The following is an 11,482-nucleotide window of genomic DNA, read 5'->3' on the forward strand; positions in this document are numbered from 1 at the left end:
CATTAGAACGTTCTCTGTTCTTCTTTGTCTTATTGTTCGAACATTGATGAATAATTACAGCTGTTATTTTTTTCCCTCAAAGACGTTTTTCGTAATGATACTTACCTATAAATACCACACGATCCATAACTCTAGCATCAGTTGAATTATTCTACAAAGATAACTGAACACTTAGAATCACCATGTTGTCTCTCTGTTGTTTTCTTGTTACGGTTGCTTCAGTTTTTGCTGGTAAGACATATCTCCCGACTTGAAGTGTTACGGTTTCGAACTTTCCAAAACTGATATTGATACCGACTGTTCTATTGATGTCAGTCCTGAAACCAGTATCGATATCTTTAAATCACTAATTTCATGTCGAAAATATGTCCGAAAAATGATTTTACTTTTCATATTTGATTAATGCTTACAAACTAGCAACCATATAAATTACAGTATTTGATATTTCGTAGACATTCCTGAATGCCCACAAATATATATTTATATCGTTTTGTGATTCTCTTTCAGCACCTAAAACACAGATCGTCGATGGATCTCCAGCACAAAACTGTGAATTTCCTTCTATTGTCCACCTCCAAATATTTAACCAACCCACAGATAACATGATTAGTTTATGCGGAGGTACTTTGATTGATTCTACACACGTATTGACAGCAGCTCACTGCCTGTAAGTGTATACATTTACAGATTTACGTTTTCCCATCTTTATATTACATCACTTGGCGTTTATGAAGGGTAGTTTAGTTTCCGTGTTTTATAACATAAAGATTGAAAAGAATTTGATGATGGTGTAAATAGCAACATATATCAAGCTAAAATTTACATTAAATTTTGTTTAAAACAACTTCAGAATATATTGACTTTTCACCATAAGCAAGTAGGAATATTTAGATAAAGATATATATTCGATTTTCAACTAAAAATTATATTGAGTCAAATGAAGAAATAACATTTGACTTTCTATGTGTCTAACCATTCGTGGGTTGGCGGGGTCCCTTAGGACCCCAGCAAATTTTGAAAGTTATGCAACTTTTACATTTTTTATTTAAATGATTTTATATCTCATAACTTTTATTGTCAATAGTTTATATATGCTTGTACAAATAACACACAAGATCCGAAATGTAACATTGAAATGGATATCAACGTTTAATAATTACACTGCAATATAAGAGAGTTCTATTACAATACTTTAATGAATAGACAAGCAGTTTAATATCCAAAAGGAGAATTTCTAGTATATTACGGTATAAAATTACTGTCTGCTAAAGATCTGCCATATTTGATTTGATTTTAGTGAAGGAAATGTCAGAAGGGTTAAAGTAAATATTGGTTCCAACAACAAATGGAGTCCTGGTTCTCAGTCAACAACTGCAAGTAGAATTCTGAAACATGGTGGATACGGACATACTCCATACCTGATTCGTAAGTATTACGATTATCACGTTTTCAGATATTTCCTTATAAATTCTTTCTTCCTCTCAACCATATATCACTAAATATCAGTGCTTCATCAAGTTCAGTCTCGTGTTAATATATGATAGCTGTTGTCTGATGTTTTCCTTTCAGAGTTCTTGTAATGATTATTTAAATACTGACATTTCCTCCCCATTGTTCATCACCTTTTAGCCAAACATTCAAAATATACTCATCAGACCTAAAGTTCTATGTAAAATATCTACATCTCCGCTGTAGTTACTGCTAGTATTACTGATGCAGCTTACATCGATGATGATAATGATGGTGGTGGTAGTGGTGGTGATGATGATGACGACGAGAACAATGGACGTATCATTTGTTGATATTTGAGTTTGATTTTTTGCAGTTACATTGCAACAAAAATGCTGCTTAAACTTATACTGTGTATCATATATGTCTTTCAAATCAATACGTTTAACATATATATATATATATATATATATATATATATATATTAGAGGTATATACATCGTATATTTCTGTATATACCTAATGACACACATATATGCATCGCTAGTATACATGTATGCCTAACATATGCGTATGTTTTCCCCTTACAGAGAACGACATTGCCATACTGACTTTGAGCGAGCCAGTCCGTGAAGGTAGATGTGTAAAATTTGCACAATTGGCCAGAAAAGGAGAAACATTTGGTACCCGAAGATGTATCGCTGCTGGATGGGGAGATTTCCAATGTAAGTATCATGAAATTTTCATCAAATGTTCCTATCATCCCAATTTAATCATCGTCAATCGATATTAATCATCATTCAATTGTGTTATTTTCAGTTAAAGGAAACAGTCCTGACGAATTATACAAAGTGGCTCTTCCAGCTATTCCCCATGATGTATGTACAAGAAGGTCAAGCATGCGAATTGCTGATGGAGTTCTCTGTGCCGGAGATTTCAGACAAGGTGGAGCATCTACTTGCCAGGTATGTTATATTGATATTATAGCATACTAACTTCAAAGCCGCACATTTCAGAAAGCTCTCGGTATGATATTCCCAGCATGGACCTTTCCTTAGTCGTCTGCATCACAGCTAATCGATGTTCTTCCCTCTTCGTCGTAGCCATATCTCGCTTACGTACAAGAGAGTACTGGAATGGCGGTATTATTGATGAGACTAGCACGAAGAGTTTTGTTCAACTTTACTTTGAACACATCTTTTATTGAGATAAACACCCTCAAATTTGCCCATATTCTTCTCGGGATTTCAGTCTCCATTTTCGACACGCATTCATTGTTTGCTTCAAATAGTCGTACTTCTTAATTTCCTCGATTTCATCGTTTCCCACTTCTTTTTGGCCTTGAGCTACGTTTTCATTAAATATAAAATTATATTGTTTGTGTTTTTTTGCAGGGTGACTCTGGTGGTCCACTTTATTGCCCAAGTTCAAATGGTCAAATGGTTTTGGCAGGCGTAACATCCTTCGGACGTAATTGTGACATAGAAATCAGCACTTTCAGCGACGTTGGATATTTCCGAGACTGGATCGAGAGTAATCTGTAAGAAGCGCTTTAATAAAGATGTCTACTTACAGAGGAATATCACTAGAATATTATTCACAATGAATTAACAAATTAATAAATATATAAAATAATTTATCAAATTGTTGTTGTTGTTATAATGCTACTCGACAATTTTCAACTATTTTACTGCGTCTAGTTTTGTGGTTCATAATTTCGTTGTCGAATCTTATTTCTTACAAGTGACTCATTTGCTTATCTTTTTTTGTTGTTCCGCTCTTTTGCTTGGAAAGTCTATGCAATATATATTGGCCGATTAACTGAAGAGATTGTAACTAGAATCATAAGTGGTTACTACACTTACTAATCTAAGTTACCATTTCACAAACGATTGATGTTTTTCGTTGTTCGTATTTCGAAAGCAAAGCGAATTTATCTGAAGAATGCAGAATGCTAAAGTATTACAAAATGACATTTTAAAATCAAGAAAATATTTAATAACGTCCTGACTTCCTCAACAGTTTAGGAGGATGGTATTTTCTTAATGATCAGTGAATTTGAGTTTCATTGTCCTCATCCGTCGAGTGGTTTCCAAACAAGTGTGACATATAAAAGTAAAGTTTGTGGGGCAGACCATCAAAACCAAGCGATTTCCCCATAAATCACCAGTACTGAAAAGATATTCAACAGGCGTTTAATCAAATTATCATATAGTTGCTGCCCCAATATGTAGAGCATCATTACACGCAAGCAGCGCCAAGAGCCTGCTCCTAGTTGTAACTGACGAGAGCCAGGAACCTGTGCACTCGTCCAAGACTGCATGAGTAAAATCTGTCATATATGAGGTAGGAGTTACAGCAATGCTCGATGATCACGTAAGCGAAAAGAGTTACGTCGAGCTGTCTGAAGGCGACTTCAAAAATAGCTATACCAACCACATATCTTCCTTCTGACACAGATAAATTCACTAATCTGGTTAATCACGTATGGGTTTTGATGTCTAACACCACACTACATACAATCAAGTGGAAAATATTTAATAAGTCCAGTCCATATGTCAACAGATCAAAAAAATGTAAGCTGGGCATACCTGAAAGAACACAGATCGTTTTCAGATCTAAGAAATCCAGTGCACTGCTGAATTCCAGATCTGAATTTTTCAACAGATGTAACCATGTGTTTAAGTTCCAGTTGGCGAATTGGAAAATACCAACCTGTCCAGATTGAGCAGCTGTACCACAGATTCTAGGCCCCTATCCATTCAGCTTTATGACTTTATAGTCAAAGGGTACATGACGCTAATTCTCCCTTTGTTTTTCCGTGTTTCCAACCTTCCACCTTTTACATCTACTTTCTTCTCACCTTTTCTTGTACGTTCTCTTATTCTATCGTGCTGTTATAGCTGGCTATGGCATGTGGGCAGGGCCTGAGGATTGCATGAAGGCACCAGATGCATTATAAAATGCTGTCTCAGTTGTTTTAATCACATGAAACTATTAGTGACTCGTAAAAATATATACTGTGTTTAAAAAATAATATTTATCTCTCACCAGATGGAGAACTTTTTTTGCTGATCTTACCATCACTATATATGTATGTTTGTATATAAATATGTATACATGTATATATACATATATGTATATATGCCAGTGACATATTAAAGACACCGAATACACCCAATGGAGTGGTTAGTGTTAGGAAGGGGATCCAGTTGTAGAAACCAAGCCAAAAGAGACTAGACCCTGGTGCAGCTCTCTGGCTTACCAGTTCCAGTAAAACCATCCAACCCATGCCAGCATGGAAAACACATTAAATTATGACAACAATGATGATGAGTAATATAGTGCCAAGGCAAAAAAATCATTCAAGTGTTTATATATTTTATTTTATTTAAATTTTATTTTCAGTTTCATTCTGATAAGCTTATTTTTTTGTATTTTTTAAAATCATTATTAATAAATTAATGTTACCCATCATCTTACAAAAATCTTCTCCCTCACCAATATACAGAAAAAAGTTCACAGCTGATGAGAGGTTAACATTGGAGGCTGAAAATTCTCTACTAAAAGCTGTCATCAAGTGGTTGTGTTTAATCTTCCAGGTTGAGCTGGTAACGTCCATATAAGTCTTTTGTACACAGGTTCTCCATAAGTGCTAAAATATACAAAACACCATCAAACATAAAAGATACAGAGAAATTTGTGAGTTTGGATAAGTTTATATATCATCAGGGCAAGTGTCTTCTGCTATAGCCTCAGGCTGACCAAAGCCTTGTGAGTGGATGGAAACTGATAGAAGCCTATCTTATGTATGTGTGTCTCACTTCTCCACCTCTCGTTGCATCCTCCGCCCTCCAATATCCCCACACTAACCTCTGTGTCTAATCCTTGCTCCCCAAAGCATTGACTCACAGGAATCTCCATGCAGAATCTCCAATGACTGACACAAGTAAAAGATAATGGAAAATTCCAAATAATGGAAATGCAGATTCCATTACTCTGTAACAAAATTTTAATTTGTTTTGTCTTTGGTCAGTGAGTGTTATTTGCTTTTATCTAGAAATGACAGGAATTCATTACTATTCCCTACAGACTTTGCTTTTGTGATCTGGTACTTAATTTATCGACCCCGAAAGGATGAGAGGCAAAGTCGACCTCAGCAGAATTTGAACTCAGAACGTGAAGACAGGCAAAATACCACTAAGCATTTCTCCCGGCATGCTAACGATTCAGCCAGCTTGCTGCCTTGAGCTTCTAATGTTCTTTTCTACTCTAGGCACAAGGCCCGAAAAATTTGGGGGAGGGGGCCCAGTCGATTAGATCGACCCCTGTATGCAACTGGTACTTGATTTATCGACCCCGAAAGGATGAAAAGCAAAGTCGACCTAGGCAGAATTTGAACTCAGATTGTAAAGACAGATGAAATACCGCTAAGCATTTCACCCGGCGTGCTAATGTTTCTGCCAGCTCACCAACTTGCTGAAGCAGAAATATTGTTATAGCAAATATTCTGCTCAATAGCACAGGTTTGCTCGTCAGTTGCTTGACCTTAACCACTTGAACATGTCCATTAGTAACTGACAATATATGCATCTCTGATGATGAGCAGGAGTAGTGGGAAAGCATCATTGCCATGTGCTGAGATGGATTCTTTGGGGTTTGAATAAATGTAACAAAAGCAAAATTTGAAGGAAATATTAGCCATTTTTCATACTTTCTAGGGGTAAGCAAATAGGAAATAACAGTTGCTACCCAAGGACAAAAATCGTGTTACACAGTGTTTTAGAAATTAATTTACTGTACCTAATTTGCCAAGGAGTGTCTGTGCTAAGTCTTTTACTTCATTATACATATGAAGTTTTTTTATGTAAACCTGCAGCTCTTCTTTTGACATACCCCTGCAAAGATAGAAACATTAAAAAGACAAGTGTTAGTACTAGACTAAAATTGCTTTCACATTTACTTCAGGAGTGGAAACTTGATTCCCAACCATGCAGTCTTGGTTTCAGTCCCACTGCGCAGCACCTTGGATATGTGTCTTCTACGATAGCCCTGGGTCAACCAAACCCTTGTGAGTGGATTTAGTAGACCAAAGTTGAAAGAAGCCCATCAGGTGTGGCTGTGTGGTAAGAAGCTTGCTTCCCAACCATTGTGTGGCACCTTGGGCAAGTGTCTTCTATCATAGCCTCAGGCTATAGTAGCCTTGTGAGTGGTAGACAGAAACTGAAAGCCTGTCGTGTATATATATATATCTGTGTGTGTGTCTGTGTTTGTCCCACCACCATCAGTTGACAATCAATGTTGATGCGTTTATGTACCCGTAACTTAGCAGTTCGGCAAAAGAGACCGATAGAATAAGTACCAGGCTTACAAAGAACAAGTCCTGGGGTTGGTTCCCTTGACTGAAGGCGATGCTCCAGCATGGCCGCAATCAAATGACTGAAACAAGAGAACAAATACCATAAGGCATGTGGTCTGTTGTTTAGTCATTTCTACTAATCCACTGCTCTGGATCAATACTTAATCTTTTAGTCATCCTGTAAGAAGTAAAAAACAAAAACAGACAGAAAAAAAATGATGGTAGGGTGTAAGGTGAGAGAGATTAGGTAGCTATTTCTAGCAGGTTGAGTAACCAAATAAGAAGCTGCTTTATGATGGCAGATACCTACATGCTTTCAAGTTCAGCAATCTTTTGGTTAGTAGCAGACAATTCTGATTCCATGTCTTGGAGACGTTGACAAAGGCCATCATTCAAAACTTCTTCAGATCCAGCGTTCTTGATCAACTAAAAAGAATATAATGGCGACAGTTTTATGACAATAAGAACTCTTTGTATTGTGTGTGTGTGTGCATATGTTTCTTTGTGTTTATCCACCTGTACTGCTTTGACAACCAGCGTTAGTTTACTTATGTCCCTGTAACTTAGAAGTTCAGCAAAAGGGATAAACAGAATGAAAGCAAGCTTTCAAAAATGACAAAAAAAAAAGGAACTGGGGTTGATTTGTTCAACTAAAAACCCTTCGAGAAGATGCCCTAGTATGACCAGAGTGTTAATGATTGAAACAAGCAAAAAAGCAAAAGAATCTTACCGGAGATTTGAATTTCTTAATTAATTTCCCATCCATTAGTAAAGGAGTCCTGCAAAAGAGAACATGTTCAAGATGATGATGATGATGACTTAATTTGGTTCCGCTGATAAAGATTTATAAGATGGAAGAGAAACAGGAAGTTGTAATGTTCTTGAGTTTCACAGTGACATTACGAGGGCTGACGGAAAAGTTCATGGCCTGACCGAGATACTCTCGCAGAATGTGACCAAATGAGGTTTATTTTTTAACATGGTCTCCCTTGCAGTCCACACACTTCTTTCATCGGTGTTGCAGTACTTGGATCCCATTGGTGAGGAAGCTTTCATCTTGTTGGTCAAAAGAGTCTATATCATCATCGTTTAACGTCCGTTTTCCATGCTGGCATGGGTTGGACGGTTTGACTGTAGTCTGGCAAGCCAGGGGGCTTCACCAAGCTCCAATCTGATCTGGTAGTGTTTCTACAGCTGGATGCCCTTCTGTTGGATGCCAACCACTCCGAAAGTGTAATGGGTGCTTTTTAGATGCCACTGACACAGAAGCCAGACGGGATGAGAGGGCATGCATCAACCACGTTCGGATGGCACATAAGCACATGTGGACATCTGTAAGTGTAAGTATATATATGTATATGCACACAGACACACACACACACATACATACATACATATATATATATATATATATATATATATATATATACATATATGTGGTAATCTTCAAGTTTAGGGGGATAAAAAAAATAAATAAAAATATTCAAGGGAAATAACTGAAGACTTACCAGTATTATCCGTTTTCTTCTAGCTGTTTATAAATAAATCACACCCTAATCCTAACCCTAACCCTAACGTCAATCAAATCACGTGTGTGATTTATTTATAAACAGAGATGTACGGAGAATACTGGTAAGACGTTCAGTTACTTCCCTTGAATATTTTTATTTATTTTTTTTATCCCCCTAAACTTGAGGATTACCCATATATGTGTGTACACACACATATGAAATGAAAAAATACACATCAAGAACAGGACATCACCAACGAATGAAAAATACATAAACACAAGAGTATGGGGCAAAATAGCAAAAGAAGTCTAACCCCTCCTCAGTTATCGACTGTGATATTACTCCCTGTTTGGAGCTTTTAACAACATGACAGGAAAACATCATAAGGCAGCAGCATCCAGAAATTTTTTCAATATAAAATTTGTGGAGGGTTAAGGCTTCGAACAAACAAATGACAGAATGGATGTATGGAAATAAACAATCGACAAAGACAAACATTTAGAGCTGTTAGGCCAAGACGAACTGTAATGGGTAACACCTGGGAGAAATTTTGAAAGGATTTAGACTAAATAGTAGAAAAGAAAAAAAATTCTCAAGAGGTGAGAGAAATAATGTCCGCTAGCTGACCATCCAATCCAGAAAAGACAGCGAGACAAAAAAAATGGGGTCCTGGATTCTGAATTATCAGACATGGCAACTTTAAACCATGTGATTAACACTTAATCAGTCGTTCGGTAAAAACCCCAGTTCAGCACCTAATCTGTCGGTGATGTTTTCCCCTCATACCCGTTCACTACGGTCAGAGGACTGAAAAAAAAAAAGGATCATTGATGCTGTTTTCCTCATCTGCCAGGTAAAAACTGTATAGTGAACAGGTGTACATTAAAGTCTAACATATTCCCACGAAGCCTCTTACATATAAACGGAATTATAATTGAAGAAGTGGAGGCGCAATGGCCCAGTGGTTAGGGCAGCGGACTCGCGGTTTCGATTCCCAGACCGGGCGTTGTGAGTGTTTATTGAGCGAAAACACCTAAAGCTCCACGAGGCTCCGGCAGGGGATGGTGGCGAACCCTGCTGTACTCTTTCACCACAACTTTCTCTCACTCTTACTTCCTGTTTCTGTTGTGCCTGTAATTCAAAGGGGCCAGCCTTGTCACACTGTGTCACGCTGAATATCCCCGAGAACTACGTTAAGGGTACACGTGTCTGTGGAGTGCTCAGCCACTTGCACGTTAATTTCACGAGCAGCCTGTTCCGTTGATCGGATCAACTGGAACCCTCGACGTCGTAGGCGACGGAGTGCCAACACATAATTGAAGAAAAACAAGCCGTCTGTGTTCCTCCAGCCACTTCGAACCATCCTACTTTCACACATTAGTTCTGCATGAATTAATTGTACCTGCGTGAGCGGCAGTTGACACTTGAATCAATTCAGAAATGATCGAATAAATACGAACAATAACAGAGACAATTAAAAAACACAAACCTTAAAATTGGCGCCTTTACAAGTAGAACGGTTACTCTCTAATACTGGAGATATATACTGCCAACCCAGTCACTTAGCAACTGGACAAACAAAACTATTTGAAATTTGTGAGGGACTTCGAAACCAATTTAAAATCATTTCTTCAAAGAAGTTCCCTACTCGCACATTTACTTCGGAAAGCCAATAAATAAAATAAAAATCATACTACCACATTTCTATAAACTTATTACAAACTGGTTAAGCCGTAGACAATCTTAATTGCAACAATTACCAGATAAATATACTAACCCCTAAACAATAATAACTATTCTTTTTTACTATAGACACAAGGCCTGAAATTTTGGGAGTGTTGGGGCACAGTGTCCAACTGGTACTTATTTTGCGCAATGGAGTTGATATAATCGACTAGCTCTCTCCCCAAAAATTTTAAACCTTGTGCCTATAGTAGAAAGAATTATTATTGTTGTTAAAACATTCCCAAGAAGTTATAAAATAAATGTGAAAATATTAAACCAAAGAGAATATTAAATTATTTCCATTTAAATTAATATTCGTTTCGTTTACTCCGAATACCCATGTCTATTTTTGTATTTTACCGGATTGTTTTGGTTTCATTAGTGCAGCCGTTCTATGTACTTAAAGTCAAAGGTCACCGTTCAGGCTTTTTATGTTCTGAATTCGAATCCCGCCGACTTCAACTTTGCCTATCATCCTTCTGGGATCGATAAAAACAAGTACTAGCCAAATATTTGTATCAATTGAATCGACTGACTGCCTCTTCTCAAAATAAATGACTTTATGTCTAAATTCAAAACTAACGAGATGTTGTTTGGCAGAATCGTTAGAACACCGGGCAAAAAAATGCTGAGGGTGATATAATCGGTTGTTTCCTTTTTCTTGAATTGATAGCTTTATGCCTAATTTAATAAGAAAGAATCACTACCAATATGATTCCTGGTCAAAACATACCACAAGATTACCAAATTTAAGCTAATAATTATCTAAAATGGGAAGAGTTTTTTCCCTTCCTCTCTTGATTTTAGAGCAAGAAAATGAAAAGGGTTGCTTCGCTTAATGCAATTTCACATCTACCTTATCAACATCTATAGTTATATAGGATACGACACCAGTTATCTTGTTTATTTAACAGCAGCAAAAATGAATGCACTTCAATCTGCTGAAAATAGTAAGGCAAGATACTTTCCCTTATGTGGTTTGGATGAAAAAGACACTATGGTCGATACTCAAACGTAATGAATCGAAAATTTACTCAACCATGGCTTAGTTGGGTCGAAACAACTGCAACTTAATTTTTCCTGCTTCAGGAAGGGTCGACATTAGGGGAGATTTTGGCTGCTATTTTTTAGCACATCGAACAACTGTGTAACTGCTTGCTCATGCGAGCACCTGAGTTACCTACTTATAGCGAGGTGAACAAATCTTTCTGCCTCATATCAATCGTAATTGAGCAGACATGGGATCAAAGACGTTCCAGTCTTTATATTCCAACATGTCCTTCCTTTGTTAAAACCGTAAGGTATGATTTGAGGGATAAAGTAGAGTCTTACGTGTGTAAAACAATGTGTTGATTTAGACTGATCTTCAGAGATTAGTCAAGTAATATAGAACAAACCCTCTGATGGGATTTAAAATTTAATCTAAAAACAAGGGAGG

General features: G+C 37.0%; 2 protein-coding genes across 2 annotated transcripts in view; one reads left to right on the top strand and one right to left on the bottom strand.

The window, feature by feature from the left end:
• The window catches only part of LOC106877611 (chymotrypsin-1), a 4,299-nt gene extending 1,274 nt beyond the window's left edge, over positions 1–3,025 (top strand). The window contains exons 2-6 of the mRNA XM_014926555.2: positions 508–667; positions 1,298–1,425; positions 2,040–2,174; positions 2,269–2,414; positions 2,844–3,025. Of these exons, the coding sequence (XP_014782041.1) occupies positions 508–667; positions 1,298–1,425; positions 2,040–2,174; positions 2,269–2,414; positions 2,844–2,993 (719 nt within the window). The 3' untranslated portion in view covers positions 2,994–3,025. The remainder of the gene's footprint in view (positions 1–507; positions 668–1,297; positions 1,426–2,039; positions 2,175–2,268; positions 2,415–2,843) is intronic.
• A 1,788-nt stretch (positions 3,026–4,813) lies between these two features.
• Positions 4,814–10,326, bottom strand: LOC106877622 (DNA repair protein SWI5 homolog). Its single transcript, XM_014926563.2, has 5 exons — positions 9,809–10,326; positions 7,539–7,587; positions 7,119–7,234; positions 6,253–6,347; positions 4,814–5,104 (listed from the first exon to the last, which is right to left on the bottom strand). Exons 2-5 carry the CDS (start codon positions 7,572–7,574, stop codon positions 5,040–5,042), a joined length of 312 nt encoding a protein of 103 aa, XP_014782049.1. The 5' UTR covers positions 7,575–7,587; positions 9,809–10,326; the 3' UTR covers positions 4,814–5,039.
• Between the last annotated feature and the right edge of the window lie 1,156 nt (positions 10,327–11,482).

The sequence above is a fragment of the Octopus bimaculoides genome, chromosome 25 (genome assembly GCF_001194135.2).
Source record: "Octopus bimaculoides isolate UCB-OBI-ISO-001 chromosome 25, ASM119413v2, whole genome shotgun sequence".
NCBI classification, from domain to species: domain Eukaryota; kingdom Metazoa; phylum Mollusca; class Cephalopoda; order Octopoda; family Octopodidae; genus Octopus; species Octopus bimaculoides.

Bases quoted from the DNA above. Each gene is read 5' to 3' on its own strand.
- LOC106877622 (XM_014926563.2), bottom strand. From the start codon at position 7,574: ATGGATGGGAAATTAATTAAGAAATTCAAATCTCCG. The intron at 7,235-7,538 runs GTAAGATTCTTT...TATTCTTTTTAG, and splicing joins TTAAGAAATTCAAATCTCCG to TTGATCAAGAACGCTGGATC. The intron at 6,348-7,118 runs GTAGGTATCTGC...CTATCTTTGCAG, and splicing joins ATTGCTGAACTTGAAAGCAT to GGGTATGTCAAAAGAAGAGC.